The 19,620-nt window shown below is 35.5% G+C and overlaps 1 protein-coding gene and 1 pseudogene across 1 annotated transcript; both read left to right on the top strand.

The window, feature by feature from the left end:
• The first annotated feature begins 642 nt into the window (after positions 1 to 642).
• LOC105087798 (olfactory receptor 5AC1-like) lies at positions 643 to 1,554 on the top strand (annotated as a pseudogene).
• Positions 1,555 to 14,577: 13,023 nt separating this feature from the next.
• LOC105087749 (olfactory receptor 5H2) lies at positions 14,578 to 15,534 on the top strand. Its single transcript, XM_010978499.3, has one exon. It carries the CDS (start codon positions 14,584 to 14,586, stop codon positions 15,511 to 15,513), a length of 930 nt encoding a protein of 309 aa, XP_010976801.1. The 5' UTR covers positions 14,578 to 14,583; the 3' UTR covers positions 15,514 to 15,534.
• Positions 15,535 to 19,620: the final 4,086 nt, after the last annotated feature.

Raw genomic sequence — 19,620 nt, 5'->3', positions numbered from 1 at the left:
TGTTGAGTACTATGAAAAACAAACAAACAAACAAAAAAAAACAAAGAGGGAGAGAGAGAAAGAAATCACTCTCAACGGTTGAAGACAGATGTTACTGAAAATATTCAAAAGCATATGTACTAATCCAAAATAATTACTGGACTGAAGGTATATATTTTTACAAAAATTTTACTTACAATGAATCCAATTTTTTAATTAAAATTTCTATTGCTACCTCTTAAATATAATAATAGCATTTTTATTGTTTCTTTTTCTCATCTTCACCATATTTAAATATCTTGATTCTTTTCCTATTTTAAAAGATTTTTATATCAGAAGATGATTATTAAATTGCAATCAACTTTTCCAAATTACAAAATAAGATCTCTTATACAAGTCATGGAATCATCAGTGTGTGTGTGTGTGTGTGTGTATTATATTATATATATAAATGTATTTTCCCCCTAATTTATAAGACCAGTTTACTAAATACTTATTGTTTGTAAAGAATATTTACTCAAGGGTAGAGGTAAATGTCCTGATTAACAGGGATACATAAACAAGGAAAATGTATTTTTTTCAAATGAAATGTACTTATTTTCATGGTATTTCATGACTGTGTTCTTCATCTACTCTTTCACTGCAGTCACAGGCTGAGTGGATATAATGCAGGCAAACAAGACGCTGTTGACTGAGTTTGTTCTCACAGGACTTACAGATCTTCCAGGGCTGCACGTCCCCCTGTGCCTGGTGTTCTTGTTCATCTACCTCACCACCATGGTGGGAAACCTTGGACTGATGGCTCTTATTTGGAAGGATGCCCACCTTCACACACCCATGTACTTGTTCCTTGGTGGTTTAGCCTTTGCAGATGCTTGCAGTTCAAGCTCTATAACACCCAGGATTCTGGTCAGTTTCTTAGACAAGACTGCAAAGATATCCCTAGCTGAGTGCATTACTCAATTTTTTTTTTCACTTCCGGTGCAACCACAGAATGTTTCCTTCTGGTATGACCGCTATGTAGCCATATGCAATCCCTTGCTTTATCCAGTGGTGATGTCCAATATCTTCAGCACTCAATTATTAGGTGTTTCTTATTTTATTGGGTTTCTTCATTCCATGATTCATCTGAGTTTGTCATTTAGATTAACTTTCTGCAAGTACAATGTAATACATTATTTCTACTGTGAAATTTTACAACTATTTAAAATTTCCTGTACTGACCCTAGGGTTAATATGCTCCTGATTTTTTTATTTGCAGTCTTTATACAGGCTTTCACTTTTATGAGTATCATTATCTCTTATTCCTTTGTCTTCTTTGCCATCCTGAAAAATAAGTGTGAAAAGGGCAGAAGCAAAGCCTTCTCCATATGCATTGCCCATCTGCTCTCTGTTTCCATGTTCTATGGCACTCTCTTCTTCATATATGTGTGTCCTGGGTCTGGACCAGTTGAAGATCAGGATAAAATGTATTCTTTATTTTATACAATCATAATTCCCCTGCTAAATCCTTTTATTTACAGTCTGAGGAACAAAGAGGTTATAGGTGCCTTGAGGAGAATAATAAATAGATAATTATTAAGGCAAAGTTTAAACTTGTTTTTATTTATTGTTTTATTGAAGTATAGTCAGTTTACAATGTTGTATCAATTTCTGGTGTATAGCATAATAGTTCAGTCATACATATACATACTATATTCATTTTCATATTCTTTTTCCATTATAGGTTACTGTAAGATACTGAATATATTTCCCTGTTCTATACAGCATAAACTTACTATTTATCTATTGTGAATTAAATTACATTAAATTTTTATTGAATTATAGCAAACTGGTTCTTTTTCAACATTCAAATTAGCCTTGGTTTTATAATTTTAACTGAGGGCAGTGTCTATACTGTATTAATCTTTACATATTTTACAAAAGCAGAAACATAATTTACATAACTGCCACTCATAATCTCTTCTGTGTTTACTATTTAAGTAAAAATAATTTATTTCTGCAATTACACAATGCAACAAATCTTAATTTGGGTAAGTGCCACTATGGGATGGTTCTCGTTTCTGAAATGACTGTAAAAACTTTCAATGTAATATTTATTGTTCTTTCATAGACGGCTCTGTAAGGAATTTGTAATAACTTTCTCTGTTGGCCATATTCTAAACTTAAAGGAACTCTAAAGTAGTAAACATACAGTGTTTGGTTTTATAATATCATTGGCAACCCATTGCTGTTTCAAAATCCCCAGGTGACAACCTGATATTGCTGAGCAGTAAGGGAGAATTAAGAGGAAGTCACATATACAGAAAATCTGATGTATAGACTTAATAGGCATGCAGGGTAGGAGGGTGCAAGGCTGTGAAATGAAGTCAGCACTACAGCTTCTCTGCGCTGTTATAGGCCATCTCCAACTTTTAACAGGGCATAGAGAGTAAGTGAAATTAAAATGATTATATAAATGTAATTGGCTACTTAAACAGGCAGTGACAAGAGGAATGAACACATTGAAGCTAAATGAACTTAAAAATTCTACATATCAAATTAGTATTGGGAGAAAATGGTCCTAGTTGTGGAGGAACTTAATAGGGGCATCTCTGGTGCTGATAGAGTTCAAAGTATCTAATCTATCTATGCTTCTGCAAGGTGCTCTGTCCTGTCTTCAACTAGGCAGGAGGAAAGGTGTAGATTTGTGAATGGGGACACCATTATTTCACAAGTGCTGTGAAGCCATATATTCAAACTCATGAAAAAAATCTCATATATTGAAGTATTTATTTTTTGAAAGTATTTTTAAGAGAACTGACCACTGGAGGGAGTCCATAGTACATTTACATCCTGGTGATTCTAGAATAGGCAAATCAGGCTCACCCAGTCTAAAATGTAGCTCATCAAGCCTAGAAACAAAGGAAATCTTGGATTCCTAAGCTAAGTAATCTGCAAAGGATAGCACTGATAGTGCACCAACCACAAGAAAACTGCTTCTGGCAAACGGTCCCAGACTTTAGGAGGAAAGAGAAGATCTACAACCTTCTAGATAGAGAGACTGGGTTACTGACAAAGTAAAGATAAGAACAGTAATAACTGACTTTCTATTTGTTGTACTGAAAGTACAAGACAATGGAATGACATTAATAAATTATTGAGAGAAAAATAATGGGTTCCATGAATAGTGTTGTGACAAAGTATATGCAGAGGGATTGTGAATGACCATTCAAGCTGTGTGCACTGCTTAACTCAGGGGCACTATTTACAACACAATATTGTGTTGCTGACTGCACTGTGTATAAGACACCATAAGCAATGACCTAATGGATGAAGATGATGTGACTGGGAACAGTATTATAAGTATTTAGTTAGATTTTTAAAGATTGTAAAATAAATTAAATAACATTTCATTGCTCTTTAAGGGAAATTTTGGCAAATGTCAGAGGAGACTTTCTTCCAGTCAAGAGGCCCTATGTTAAGTACTATGTAGTACAGATTGTATGCCATGACTCACTTCAAAACACTGTTTCCCACTTTTCTAAGCCTATGAGAGCAAGTTTCATCATTTCTTTTGTTATTTGTGGACAAACCTCAATTTAAGGTTTTTGAGAATGGGTTGCTTAAGGGATAGACTGATTCACTGTAATAGCTAGTGTTGAATGATTCATTCAGTGTGAGTCTCAGATCACACTGCCCTTGATTCTTATATATTCCCTGTCATAGATACTGCTGGTGTCTCCCCTTATCTTTTCTAACTGCACATCTGCATCTGAGGGTTTTCTCTGATGGCCAGAGCCATTTTACCCTCATTTAAGGCAGACTATAAGAACTGGGAAATGATTACTATTCAAAGAATCTCCCTCAGATCATTTATCAACCAGTGACTTGCAGGAGTTGGTGAATAAATACCCCAAATCCTTTGCCCTTTGGTTGATATAAATTTGATGTTCATGCTTCATACTAGCTCATGGTGTTTCCAAAAACGAGTAAGCTTGATTGCTTACAATTGTAACTTGTTTGGTAAATTACCCTTTTTGGCTGCATTCCCCTCCCTGTCTCACTTCATCACTTTATTACTCATCAACTATTAACAAAAAACTACTGCATTCAAATCATGTCTCAGTCTGACAGAACACAAACTAAGATATCCCTTTTCCCCAAAGGTAGAACTGAATGTCTTATACGGGAACCAGGCATACCCGTAATATCCCATTTCAATATGACAAAATTATTACTTCTACATAAATCTCAATGGTTGTGGGTCTTCCTACTATGGATATGCCCCATCTATCCAGATGGTATTCAGCTCTAAGCATAATCTTAAAGTGGTTCTTACTTTTACCTCATACCCTACCATACAGATACAGAATACAGTCTATCAAAGTTGATAATCAACGTCCCTTTTAACTTGGTATCTGAAATACAGATATTTCAGCTATTAAAAGGAATTTTAGGTTTTTATAATTCAGAATATTTCATTTGTCCTCTAAGTACTGTTTACTTCCATTTTTACTGTCCTACACGTGAAGACCAGATTTCAATTAAAAATTGTGAGACAAACAAGCAAACAAAAAAAACAAGAATGAAACAACACAATGTCAAAAGGCAAAACAATTGCTGGTCATTGATTCCCCCAGCAATTCCTGGGATGAATTTCCTTCCACCAGCGGGGGTTCTGGGCATAAGAATGACGGTCCTGGGGATATGCGTAGAACCAGGACTGAAAATACACGATTTAATAGAAGTGTCATCCCAATCCTCTTCCTCCCTAATCACTCTGATTAACTCCAGGAAACTGGGGAGACAATCCTGCTCACTTGCATACATTCTGAGAAGATTCTTGAGCCTAAAGTGCAGGTCCCCATTCAGCTCAGCCCCTAAAAGGAGCTGGTGCAGATGAGTCTGGTTTGTATCTTTCTAAGCTATGACCCCTGCCTGAATAGCATTCTGGAGCTGCACCTCTAAACGGATCACATAAAGGGAGGCTTTCTCCCCTTGTGCCTGCAGGGTGTTAAAAAATTTACCATGAGAGGTCACACTGCTTTCAGACTCCCCAAACACCAATTTCATGGCGTGCAAGAAATCTGCCACACTTAGGTTGGGGATCGCAGCCTGCAGCAAAAGCATGACCTCTCGCGCGGGGCCCCTCAGGGTTTTAAGCAAGCGCTTAAGTTTTCCCTCCTCAGACATATTCCAATCGGTTCGGACCCCACTGACTTGGATCAGCCAGTTTTTAAAGGTTTCTTCCCCCTGAGCTGGCACCACCCTCCCTGAGAACAATTTCACGTTTCTCTCTGCCATGTTGGACATTAAATGACCAAATGAAATAATTGATTTAATACAAAACATAATCTATAACAGAATTAAATTAGAAATCAGTAAGAGAAAGATATAAAATCTCCACGTATTTGGCAATTAAAAATCATCTATCTAAACATCCACAAATCAAGGAAATAATCACAAGAGAAAGAAAAATATATTTTAAATTCAATGAAAATGAAAATACAAACATTTAAATATGTGGGGTATAGCTAAAAGAGTGTTTAAAGAAAAACTTACAGCATTAAATACTTACATTAGAAAAGAAGAAAGGATCGAATCAACAGTCTAAGCTTCCATATTAACACACTATAAAAAGAAGAGCAAACTAAACCCAAACAAACAGAAATAAATAAATAAATAAACATAAGAGCAGAAATCAATAAAATTGAAATAAAAGTGATAGAGAAAATCAATATAATGAAAAGCTGGTTATTTGAAAAGATCAATAAAAATGATAAACTTCTGGCCAAACTGGCCAGGAAAAAAAAAAGAGAAAAATCTTAAGTCACTAAATGACAGAAAATGCATATATCAGAAGAGCAAGAGAAACATCAATACAGATGCTATAACGTTTAAAGGACAACAAAGAAATACCGTGAGCAATTTTATGTCCAAAAGTTTGTCAACCTAGATAAAATTAGCACATTCTCTGGAAAAATATAAACTATTAAAGCTTATTTAAGAAGAAACAGATAACCTGAATACTTACACGATTTTTTAAAACTTGAAATTTTAGTTTTCAAAAAAGAAAAGCCCAAGTCCATATATTTTATATAAAACAGATAAGCACAAACAGCGAAATCATCTTCTAGGAGTTTTTTGGGAGATGTATATAAATGTTCTTTTAGACATTCTAGAGAAAGAATGTAAGTGTGAGGAAAAGAAAACAAAGTAAAATACATTGCAACTTGAGCTTTGGTCAAAATAAGACAGAAAATTGTGGTCTAGACTAGAGGTCCAAGGAGCTTTTTCTCCTTTAAGCCTAATCAGAATCTTGATTTCTAGTGCTGGAAGAAATGGAGCTAGCAGTGTAGAAGTTAACCCTTGGTGCACAAAGCTAGCCAGACTAAGCCAGGTGGCCAGTTTAGAAAAGAGTGAAGTGGAGCTGGCCATGTTTGGAAGGAAAAGTCCATGAGTGAGCTTATTTTTCTGGCAGGAAGAATAGATGTTTCAAGGGAGCATGCCTGCGGGCTACTTAGCATTTCTGCTTAAAGAAGACACAAGCTACGGTCAATCAAAGCGACAGTCTGACCTCTGGATGCCCCTTAAGCCCACCTACGTGATCCCACCAGAATCTCGTAATTTCACACATCGTATTAACATCTCCTTGCTTCGGGAAAAGGAAAAAGGAAAAAGGAAATTGTAAAAGGATCAGAGTAGGAATTTGAACTCCTTTCTCTAGAGTTATCATTCCACATATATTAAGCAGGAATAGCAGGTTGCAAAACTATGTATATTGCATAATTTCCTTATCTGCAAACTCACAGATGTATGTATATTTGTATAATATATGATAGAAAAATTTTAAAGATTGATACTAAAATATTAGTGTATATTTCTAGATAATTATAAAATATTTTTACTTTCCTATTACTTATCAATATCTTTAAATCTTTCTATAATAGACAGTTTTACTTGTGAAATAAAATAATTCTAGAGTGATAAAGATAATGATAAAGATTCTCTCACTCATCAAATTCTACTCAGACTCCTCTGAGCTCTTTTTCAACCACGCCTGATTTCTGGACTTCCATATTCATCCGTGAATTGTCCAATTTTGGCAAGAATCCTGCTGAATCACTTTGATCCTTATCTTTGATGTCTGATCACCCCTGATACATAATTGGGTTCCTTATCCTACACCAACCCCCAGGTAATGTGCGATGACCCTAGCCTGCCTTCAGCAATACTGTTAGGTTGGTTTAGCCAGAATCGCTCTTATCCCTGATGTTTTCTCTCGGTAATTCTCCATCCACTCTCCCGCACCCTGCTCCTTGGCTATAAGTACCCACTTGCCTATGCTATGTTGAATTCAACATCTCTCCCCCACTGCAAGATCCCATTGAAATGGTTCCTGCAACTATTATAATAGCCTTCCCTTGAATAAAATCTTCCTTATGACCTTCATCAAGAGTCACTGATTTTCTTTAACAGCATCCAGACTGAAGAGGAAGAAATAAATATTTAAATAGATAATACAATTATCCCTCCAGAAAAATCAAATGGAGTACAAAAAAGTTACTAAAACTAGTAGATGAGTTTAGCTAATTTCCAGAATACAAAATCAATATTCAAAAATCACCTGTATTTCTGTATAGTAGTAATAAACATTCAGAAATTGAAGTTAAAAATACTGTGTACAATAGTAATCAGCATATGAAAACTTAGTGATAAATCCGACAAATAATGTGCAAAAGCAATAAATTGAAAAAAAACAAAGCTTTTATAAGAGAAATTAAAGAATACCTAAATATATGGAAAGATGGATTGGAAGAGTCAATATTGAAAAAATTTCAATTCTCTCCAAATTCATTTATAGATTTAATAAAGTCCCAATCAAAATACTAGCAGGATTTCTTGTAGAAATTGACAAGCTGATTATGATATTCATATAGGAATGCAAAGAATATAGAATAGCCAAGACAACTTTGAAAAAGAAGAACACAACTAGGGATCTAACACTATCTGACTCTAGGATTTAACATAGAACTTCATTATCAACACAGTGTGGACTTGTTATAAAGACACACAAATAGAGGAGTGGAATAGAATACAATTCAGATATAAACCCATAAATTTATGGACAGCTGATTTTGAATAAAGCTGCAAAGGTAATTCAGTGAAGAAATGACAGTCTTTTCAACAAATGATACTGGAACAATTGGATATCTATATGCAAAAAATGAACTTTGATGTAGATAATATAAAAAATTAACTCAAAATGTGTCATAAACCTAAATGTACAAACAACAAATAAGACATCAAAAGCACAACTTATGAAAGAAAAACCACTGACAAATTAACTTCATTAAATAAAGAACTGCTGTTCAAAAAAAGTGCTAAAATGAAATGACAAACCATAGAATTTCAGGAAATATCTGTAAGACATATATCTGATAAAACACTCATATGTAGGATATAGGAAAAACTCTCAAAGCTCAAAAATTAGAAAACAAATAACTCAGTTAAAAGTGGACAAAAAAATCTGAACAGACATTTGACTGAAGATGGCCTGCAGATGTCAAGTAAGCGCAGATATAATCATCATTAGTCATCAGGGAAATGCAAATTAAAACCACAATTAGATACCACAACCCACCTATTAAAATAACTGAAATCAAAAGGGCAATCCATGCCAGAAGCAGCAATACACACCTTTGTACTTACAGACAGACAACACAAAACCTGGAAGATAATTACTCAAAATTGAAGGGGGCAGTAAACTTAAGTCAAGTTTTGGTTATGTTAAAGCTCCCTCTGCACATCCTGCTACTTACTCAATCCTTCTGTAGAGTTTTCACAGTGAATTCTCTTTTATCTATGTTACTTCTTCTCAATTTCTCTCCCTTTCACAAACAAGATTCTAAGGAAGCAGGAAAGGGATTAATGAAGCTATCAAACAATATGCCCTTTTTTCTCCCTAGGTTGCCAGTCACATTTCAGAGGTTATTCTTTTTCTTTTTTTAAAAAACCTTTTAGATGTCAAATCCAAATATCACAAGTAAGTAAATTAAGGTTTATTTTATGAATGTTCATGGATAATTTTATCTGTTAATGCACAAAAAAGCAAATTTGGACACATTACCACTATGTTCAAAATCCCTCAATAGTTTTCCTTTAGGCTGGGGTAAAGAACAAAGTCCCTGACATAGTCTCCCACATATGCTGGCCTCTCTAACCGCATATGACTCCTCCTTACTTCTCTGTTTACAAGCTACATTTATCATGTTGTGCTTCTCCAAATATGTAGGCTCTCTGATACTCTGATAGTCCCTCCAATGAGGAAGACCCTGTGGCCCTGTGGAAGACACCTGTCCATAGGCAACAGTCACCTTGCTAGAGATGAAGACCCTTGGGCCCCTCACAGACCTACTGAAACAAAATCTTCATTTTAACAAGCTCTCCAGGAGATTCATAGACATTACAGTTTGAGAAGCACTGATGTAGGCCACCTCCCACAGTGGCCCTTTGTTCTGTTTTTCCTTTGCTTCTCCCCCTGACCTTTGCTTAGTAAGATTTCTCATCAGACTTCCCCACTAATGTGTGGAGCTAGGTATAGGTATGGAATGTGATTTACAGTTCGCATGAGGACAACTTTCTTGGGATTGGCTCCTGAAGGGATTCTAGAACTCTGGCCTCATTAAAATCAAGTGTGATTAGCTCAGACAAGACCATACTAAGCTGAGCATCAAAATTTACACATGAACTGAATTTTCATAAACATATCAGAAGAGTCATCTATGGTTGAAAGTAGTGGCATAAGGTGCAATTTCTACTGTTAAAACTGGAACAGTCTAAAATGATCGATTTTTATGATTTCAGAGTTTATAATGCCTGGTGGAATAATCTGGATTCCTCACACATGTCCAGGTTCACAATGCCCAGTAGAAAAGATTAGCTTTGTCCTAAAGGGAATCCTTGGGCTCTATCAGGGGAATTTTGGTACTTCACTCTTTCTTCTTCTGGTAAAAGCACAGAGTTGTATAATTGATTGACTATTCTATTCAGAAGAAATTAATATAAACAATAACTTCCTTAGCTTGGAAAGTAAAGCCTCCAAAATTAATCAGTATGCAAAGAATTGCTACTTGTGTTATTGTCATTTCCTGTACTATTGTAGATTTTCCTACTCTAGAAAGCCTACTGTATTGAAAGGATATCCACAATTTCTCATAAGATATGGGTAAGAGATAAATGATTTGCATAATATTCATTATTCTTTATATAAAACATTTAAAATACTGCTTAATTTATAGTAATTTTAGATTGGGCACATAAGATGTCAAAATATCCAAGTGGAAGTGGAAAAAAATAGTGAATTACTTGTGTCTTTTATTTTTGTGACTAAAATTTATATATGTAAAATAGCTTAAGACAGAATTGTTCCCTTTAACAATGTTTTATTATTTTGTTAACCTATCTCTAACAATTTTATGAGGTGAATTTTGGTGAACCAAAGGTTAAATAGTTTAAAACTGGGTTTAATGTTTCATTTCATATGATTCTTATATAAGAAATCATTTTGGTGATTCTGACAAAAAGACTCACTCTGATTAATTAAACACTGATTAAAACTTTTAAGGCAAATTATTTAAATATTAATTCCTCTGTTTTTTCACCCACTTCTGAGAATAACTTTATTGAGTATTTTGTACATATAGCATAGAAATATATATGTTCTATGGAATATAAATTAAAAAAGATATATACATATAAATCATTGAGTACTTTAATAATAATATATATTTTATTTATATATAGGATATATGTAGAAAATGTTTCCCTACTATGCTTGCCAGCATTTATAAATAAATGTCCACACACAAATTAGATTTGAGAATTTTCAATTATTTAGTGATTGCAGGGAAGGAAGGCAATTCTATATAAAAATTGAATTAACAACTGGAATTATTGATGTTCATTATTTATATTGCCTATACTCAAGATCTAATTTTGGCTCAGTTTTTGTTTCCCCCTAAAACTAAAGAAATTGACAACTGGTGGAGAAAGAAGTGCTCTGAAGTTAAACGAACAGGATTTCTAAAGAAGTTCAGTTCTAATTACTCTAACAGCAAAGAGAAAGCAAATTTTAAATATTGAAAGAACTTTAGGCAGAGCCAATATATTTACAGACAACACACAATTTATAAAATTTAAAATTGAAGTCTCTTTTTAATACACAAATTCCATAGGAAAATAAACTTTGACTTAAAAAAAAAAAGATTCTTAGGACTGACCTTTGGGAACACCATAGTTAAGACAAACATTCACCCCTAAGTCTCTAAGCCTTTTCCTTTATAGGTTTCCCCCACCATCTGAAAGTAGGGTGTTCTTATGAAACCTTTTAAAAGCTGAAATGGCATAAAGAGAAGAAGCTACTTTTCCTAAGAGATGCTCAGAATAAATAGAGATAAAGCACAGATGCTCACAGACACAGTTCAGAGCAATGGTGGCTTGATGCTGAGATCCTAAATGTAGTTCCCAGGGAAGGAGCTTGGCGGAGCACTCTGGCTGCCAGGGGTTGAGAAGTGTAGGGGGTGGGGAGGTGTGGGAGGTGGTGGTATGGGGGAGTATTGGTGCGATCCTTCTATAACCGCTTCTTGCAAAAGGAATGCTGAGAGCTGTTTTACCCTTTTTTTTTTTCAGTAGTAGCAAAAATTCTCTTTGGATCTCTTTTGATTAGTGAAAAAAGGTGCTAAGTAGTTCTTTCATAAAAGTGAAGTGGCGGTTCAGCGAACTTTTGAAAAGCAGGCCTATCTGTATTTTCTGTTCAGCATTTCCCAGATAGTTTCTCTCAGGTCTTCTTTGGTTTGTTTTCCCATTAATCCACCTACGTCTTTGTTATTTTCCATCTGTTACTCACCTCTCTGCCGTTTTTATTTTCACCAATACATATGCCTTCCCACTTTTCCTGTTCCCTTTCTCCTCTCAGTTCCTTACTCTCCTCTCTTTTGAAAACTTTCCTTAAAATGTTCTAGATGGGAAAAAAAACCCTACATATGAGAAGCAGAAAAATGCTAACGGTCTTCACATTTCTTGGAGTACTCTGTATCATTCCGTCTACTTGTTCCTCTTTCACTTCTCCTTATTGTCTGGCCTCAACTCAATCACCAAATGCAAGCTGCTCTCACTAAAGTCACTAACAATCTCTTAATTTCCACACCCAGTGAAATCTGATCACTCACTGTCCTACTAGAGCATTTATTTTGACATTTAACATGTCCTTCACTTTGTTCTTCTTGAATATCTTTTCTCTATTTAAGTTCACAACACTTAACTTCCCAGTTTCCTCCCACTTCTCTGCTCAGTGTCCTTTCCTGGTCTCTCCCTAGTCCTTTTTTGTTGTGAGCCAGGCTTCTTGATTGTCACAGGAAATGAGTTAATTGAATGGAAATTGGCTTTCACATAGAAATGCAGGAGAGATTAAAGAAATCAGGTGAAAAAAAATGATCAGGAACAGAAGGAAGCAAAGGAGAAAATCAACAGCCAAAATCATGTCCTAACACCAGCTCAATGAAACCTGTTCTCGCTACTGCTGAATTTGGAATGCCAGCTCACACTCACAATGCCATGGTCATGGATGCAGGATGCGTTTGCTGGAGTCCTGGTATTGCTGTCTTTGCAACCGATATTCTCTTTTGTCCCTGTACCTTTTTCTCCCTCTTTCTCCATATTCTAAATGTAGGTTGAGTGGATTTGATTTGCCAAATCTAGGTCAAATCCCCTCACCCAGGTGTAAGAGGAATGGGAAGTCAGTTTCTAGCTCTTTTGGCTTGTTGAATGAATGATAACCTCTACCAGCCACCAAGAGTGTATGGGAGAAAAGAGGATGAGATGTTGGTTATCTATGCAGTGTATCCACTGTGTAACCTCTTTAATGTAACTTCCTCAAGTTTCTTTCCATATCCTTCTTTTCTTTATTTTGTGCACACTCTTTAATGGATATCGATACATATGCCTTCAGCTACCCCAGTAACTCCTAAGACATTATTTCTACTAAGCTATAGTTGACTTATACTGCTGAGTACATCTCATCTGGATGTTCAGAGAACGCTCTCTGCAAAAACTGGCTACTGCATCTGAGTTCTTGATCTCACTTTTTGATGACCATCGGTTAGGTAGTTAGATAAGTGGGGGCACTAGGCAGGTAGGTGGAGGAGAGGGAGGATGGTCCAGAAGATGGTGTTATGCCCACCTCCAGCATAAAGGAACTTTACTTCTCCTAAATGAGTGTCAGCAATAAACCAGTTAAGACCCAACAGCCATGACTGTGCAGTCGTGGAAAGGACTTAACTGGACACGACCCAACATCCATTGCATTACAGTTAACATTGTAGTTTAGCCACCCCCAAACCCTGCCCATGGGGTTTTCTATGTATACCATGGTTAAGGACATGCGTAAAGGGACTAAACATAACTAAGCATTCCAGGAACAAAAGCCATCAATCAATCAAAAGACCACCTCTAAGTGAGGGTGTAAGACAAAGGAGAGATAAAGACCACTGTGATTGCCCCTTGAATAAGCCCACCTCCTGTTCTTGGACGTGTACTCTTTTTTTTCTAAATAAATCTTTTAAAATGTTTTTGCTGTACAACACTTTCTGTCTCCCATCTGTAAATCTTATCTTTCAAGTAAGACAAGAATTGGGGTCTTTTCAGTTTCCCTTTTGGGTAACCTATCTACCCAGTCACCAGGTGACCTCTCTCTCCTTCACTGACCACCCCTTCCACATCTAAAGTCACCAAGTCTTAGGGACTCCACATTTTGAATTTTTTTGCATCTATCTTTCTGTCCTTCTCACAACTTCCAAAGTTATATCACTAATGAACTAGGCACTCCACATGCATTTGAATCACCTGTGGAGCATTTTTTTAAAGTACAGATTCCTAGAACTCAATCTTGACCCACTGAATTAATTTCTACAGTAGTATCTTACAATGTATATTTTACACAAAAAGCTTCACAAACAATTCTGATGTGTAGTCTGGTTTGAAAACCATTGGACAATAGCAACATGTCCTGAATAGTATCCCTGACTTCCAATTTCCCCTCCATGACACCTATTTTTTGCCCTAACAAAAAATTAATTTAAGATACTTTCCAATGCCTCTCCCTGTCTTGAAATTTTTCAGTACGTATCTGTTACCTGAGGAAAAGAGTTCAAGATTCTTTGCATGCATCCAATTCATTTTATAATCCAGATCCTTTAAACATCTATTCTCTTGACTAATAATCCATGTCCCAGACTCAGAATTTCTCTACCACATTCTATCGAGTCCCCACAAATTTTGAAAATGGTTAGAATGTCTTTCTTATATGAATCTATGAATTTCTGCATATTATTTGAACTGAAATTATATTTATCAACATTTCTTCAAGTCCCCACAAGTTTATTATAGTACTATTTTGTGAGATTAAAAGGGCATTCTGATAAGAGTATAAGTTATTTTGACTTCAGGAGTATAATTTATTTTGACTCCACTCTCCAAGTTCTCAATTCCATAATGAAATAAATCCATAATGAATATTATTTTTACATTTATTGCATTTTATTTCAGGGGAGATCTAGTGAGGACATGGAAAAGGAAAATGCAACATTGCTGACAGAGTTTGTTCTCACAGGATTCTCATACCAGCAGGAGTGGCAAATCCCCCTGTTCCTGGTGTTCCTGGTGATATACCTCATCACCATCATGGGCAACCTTGGTCTTATTGCTCTCATCTGGAATGACTCTCAACTTCACATCCCCATGTACTTATTCCTTGGGAGTTTGGCTTTTGTGGATACTTCAATATCATCCATAGTGACCCCCAAGATGCTGGTCAACACTTTCACCAAGAATAAGATGATATCCCTCTCTGAATGCATGGTACAATTTTTTTCCTTTACAGTCAGTGCAACCACGGAATGTTTTCTCTTGGCAAGTATGGCTTATGATCGCTATGTGGCCATATGCAACCCTTTACTTTATCCAATGATTATGACTAATAGACTATGTATGCAGCTGTTAATCTTATCATTTGTAGGTGGTGTTCTTCATGCCTTTATTCATATTGGTTTTTTATTCAGATTAACCTTCTGTAATTACAACATAATACATCACTTTTACTGTGACATCATGCCATTGTTTAAGATTTCTTGTACTGACCCTTCTATTAATATTCTGATAGTTTTCATTTTCTCTGGTTCAATTCAGGTGTTTACCATTCTGATTGTTCTTATTTCTTATACACTGGTTCTCTTTACAATTTTAAAAAAGAAGTCTCTACAAGGCATAAGGAAGGCCTTCTCCACCTGTGGAGCCCACCTCTTATCTGTCTCTTTATACTATGGGCCTCTTCTTTTCATGTATGTACGCCCTGGCTCCACACAAGCAGATGATCAAGACATGATGGACTCTCTGTTTTACACTGTCATAATTCCTTTGTTAAATCCAATCATCTACAGCCTGAGAAATAAGAAGGTCTTAGATTCATTAACAAAAATGTTAAAGAGAAATGTTTAGTTGACATACTAATAGGTGTTCTTTTTTTAGTAAAACACAAACTTTTGTAGATTAGATGTTGCTATGTATTGATTAGAGCTCAAAGTTTTTTGCATTTATAATTGTCTTATTATTTTAATGACTTAAGATGCTAGTGTCTAACAAACTCCTTAAAGTCTCTATTTTATTCAATAGCAAATAAAGAATTTTAATTAAGTGTTTATATAATACTAAAATAATTAAAACAAAACAAAAATGAAAATATTTCACATTCTTGCATGTTCTTCAACGTGGCTTTATAAATTCATCAAGTACTAAAATAGTGCAGTTCTTCCGAACAGGACTTTATTATGATGTATTTGATACCTACACAGGTGTACAGCCTAGAGACTCATATCACATTTAACTCCACAGTGGAGGTAGGTTTGTGTTTGAGTGAACAGAAGCAAATCCCCAGAATTCTGCCTGCCATCAAAAGGTCTTACATTCCACTTTATTTGAGACATTATAAATTTCACTTCTTGTGGTGATCAACTCTCATATCAAAGAGAAATAAATAGAAATTTGAAAACAATGAAAAAAAATGGCATGAGAGGTAATGGAGTGAAGACAGTGCTACAGTATAATAGATACTCTTAGCTTAGTGTGCTTCTTAGAGAAAGGCAAAGACGCAAGTTGCCTTTCACTATCTACGACACCTTCTAAGGTCCTTTCTCTCTGTGTCTGTATTTGTAGGTCAATCTGAAAAACTTCACTAATTCAGAAAGTTAACAGATTAGATAGATGATTTAATTTGGGTAGAGCCATAATTTGGATAGGCATAGAAAAAAAGAAAAATATGGCAGAATAGGAAGAAAATGGTCAATCTTTCTAGAATTAAAAAAAGTAAAGATAAATAAAAAAACAGTAATCTACAATAGTTATTGGAATGTGTTGTTGACAAGAGAAGCATTAAATGCACAGTATAAAAGTTCAAATAACATTGAGATGATATGATATCATAGTGCTCAGTGGGTGGCTGGGAAGGACATAAAAATGTAAGAAGAGTTTGAATGTTTGTGCCCCAAAGTCTTTAAATGTTCATTATCATCACACTATACTCTAAGAATAATGAGTAAATCATCTTCAGGTCTACTCCTTCTCCTCCTCTTACCAATGATTCTGTGTATATTCTTACTGATACTACTGAAATCCTCACCTTCATCCTCACCTTCATAACTACCCACTTCTGTGATTTGCAAAACTCAAGTTACTTATCCCCTCCACTTCACTGATTCTCTCTTACTATTCAAACGTAGCTGCCAGTTTATTCTTTGTAAACTGTACTCGGATCAAATCATACACTAGGCATTCTCAATGCTATAATAATGTGATTTTTACTTCTGAGAGACACCTTCTAAATGAGACTTAATTGAGGAAAATGACTAACAGTAGCATCATGATATTTCAGTCTAATTTTCAATATGAAGCAAGAAACTTGCTAAACGAACTGTATTTGTATTAGTATAGGGTTGTCCAGGTTAACAGAACAAATATTACATACATATAAATATATATCATATAAATGTTTTTATTATACAGTATTGGCACATACAATTATAGAGGCTGAGAATCTGCCCTCTGCAAAGAGGTCTAGACCCAGGGCAGTAACTATTCATAGTTCGAAGGCTTGAGACAGTAGAACTAATGGTATAGATTTCTGCAAGAGCCTGAAATCTTAAGAACCAAGATCATCAAAGGAAGAAGAAGAGCAATGTCTATGAGTTAAGCAGAGAGGAAATTCAACCATCCACTGCCTATTTTGTTAAATTCAGTTCCTCAGCATATCAGATGATGCCCACCCACACTGGGGAGAGACATTTGCTTTACTCAATCCACCAATTCCATGCTAGTAACTTCTGGAAACATTCTAACAGATACACGCATAAATAATACTTTTCAAGATATCTGGACGTTGCATGTCCCAGAGAAGCTGACACATAAAATGAATCATCACAAGTCTACCTGCTGTCAACTTGGCACCTGTATATAATTCCTCATCCATATTTAATCTCCAAATAAAGACAACAAGATCACAATTCTGCCTAACATAATACAACTATGCTATGTTCAACCAAAAAATGCACTAAACCTTTCACCAGAGGAGGAGGTAAAATGCCTGAATGATGTTTAGTCTTCTCCTTGATATCTGGTAGCTTAATACTATGATGTCAAATTAACAATGCTTACTTACAATGATATATAGTCTATACATCTTACTTTACGTGATAAGAAAAGGGAATAATACTGGAAGGAAAACAAATATATTAGCTGTATACACACACACACACACACATGTGCACACACACATACATAAACACACACACAAAAGGTATTCTTACCAAAGTAAGAAGAAATATGACATTACTGTCCTCAAATCTGTAACTGATCACTTGGTATGTATAACTGTGTTCTTCCCCTACCAGTCATGTCCCCATTGCCTTCAGGAAGCACATCAGCTAGTTACTGTTATTTACCTGGTGGGGTGACACAAATCTCCATTCTCAAATAATCTGGATCATTAGAACTCCTGGCCAACTGGTTTATTAAAGTTTGCCATTGACCTTAATCATAGGGAAGAACAGCACCACTAAGACAGAGCCAAAGTAATCTGCATTTTAGATACGCTGATCCTTCCCTCCATGGTACTGTAGTATTCCAATTTCTCCTTGGTTATCAGGATCAGTCATCCCAGCCAACACAGCAACTCCCTTCTTTGCCTGATGATTCAGAGTAATGAGGAGCCCAAAGTGGTCCAGTGGCAGTTTTAACTTCCAGCTCAACAAAATCATCATTCTGTGTTCTGATGGAAGTATTTCCCTCTCAGGATCTAAGATCTCTAGGTCATCAAAGCATAAGATCAAGGAAATATAAGCAAAAATTATGCCAGTGGGCTTATAGGGGTAATAGTGAGTGATACAACTCCCATTTCCACCTCTTGATTACTGGATCCGTGAAACCTGGCTATGGGAGAAAATATAGCCTACATTAAATGCTGATTCAGAAAATAGAAAGCCCTCTGGAGAATGCTGCCCTAAATCTGCAAAATATTTCCACTTAGTTCTTCTGTAAATGAGTCTACAAGAAGGTTTTCCTCCATTCAATAAAATACGTTGCCTCAGAATAGTGGGGAACAGGTTAAGACTAGTGAATCCTACAAATCATAGGCCTATTGCTACACTTCTTTGGCTGTGGAGTGAATGTCTTGATGAGAAGCAATGCTGTGTGGAATACTATGACAGTGGATTAGAAATTCTGATAAGTAAAAGGATGATTGCTTTGACAGAAGCATTGACTTCATGAAAGGCAAATCTCTATCTAGAATAAATATCTATTCCAGTAAGAACAAAACACATCCCTTCTATGATGGAAACTGTCCAATGTCATCAACCTGCTACTAGGTAGATGGCTGATCACACCACTGAATGATACTATATGAGGGACTTAATGTTATCTTTGTTCCTGGCAGACTGAAAACTCATCAATGGCTGCAGCCAAGAGCTGGCAGTAGTTAATGAAGTCCATGTTCCATTTCTTCATGATCTTCTGAATGATCACTTCAATATGTGTTGCTGGGAAAACTGGACTGCTACATGGAAAAGAATGAAATTAAAACATTTTCTCACATCATATACAAAGACAAACTCAAAATAGATTAAACACCTAAATGTAAGACCAGACACCATAAAACTCCTAGAAGATAACATAGGCAGAGCATTCTTTGACCTAAGTCATACAAATATGTTTTGGGTCTGTCTCCTAAGGCAAAGGAAACAAAAGCAAAAACAAACAAATGGAACATAATTAAACTTAAAATCTTTTGCAAAACAAAGGAAACCAACAACAAAAAGAAAGGACAATCTATGGAACGGGAGAAAATATTTGCAAATAATATGACCAATAAGGGGTTAATATACAAAGTATATAAGCAGCTGGTACAACTCAACATCAAAAGAAAAAACAACCCACTGAAAAAATGGGCAGAAGACCTGAATAGATATTTTTTCCCAAAGGAAGACATACAGATGTCCAACAGGCATACGAAAAGATGCTCAATATTACTAATCATCAGTGAAATGCAAATCGAAA

The sequence above is a fragment of the Camelus dromedarius genome, chromosome 2 (assembly GCF_036321535.1).
Source record: "Camelus dromedarius isolate mCamDro1 chromosome 2, mCamDro1.pat, whole genome shotgun sequence".
NCBI lineage: Eukaryota > Metazoa > Chordata > Mammalia > Artiodactyla > Camelidae > Camelus > Camelus dromedarius.
Note: the sequence above shows the minus strand (reverse complement) of the source record. Positions and strands in the feature narration are given on the sequence as shown.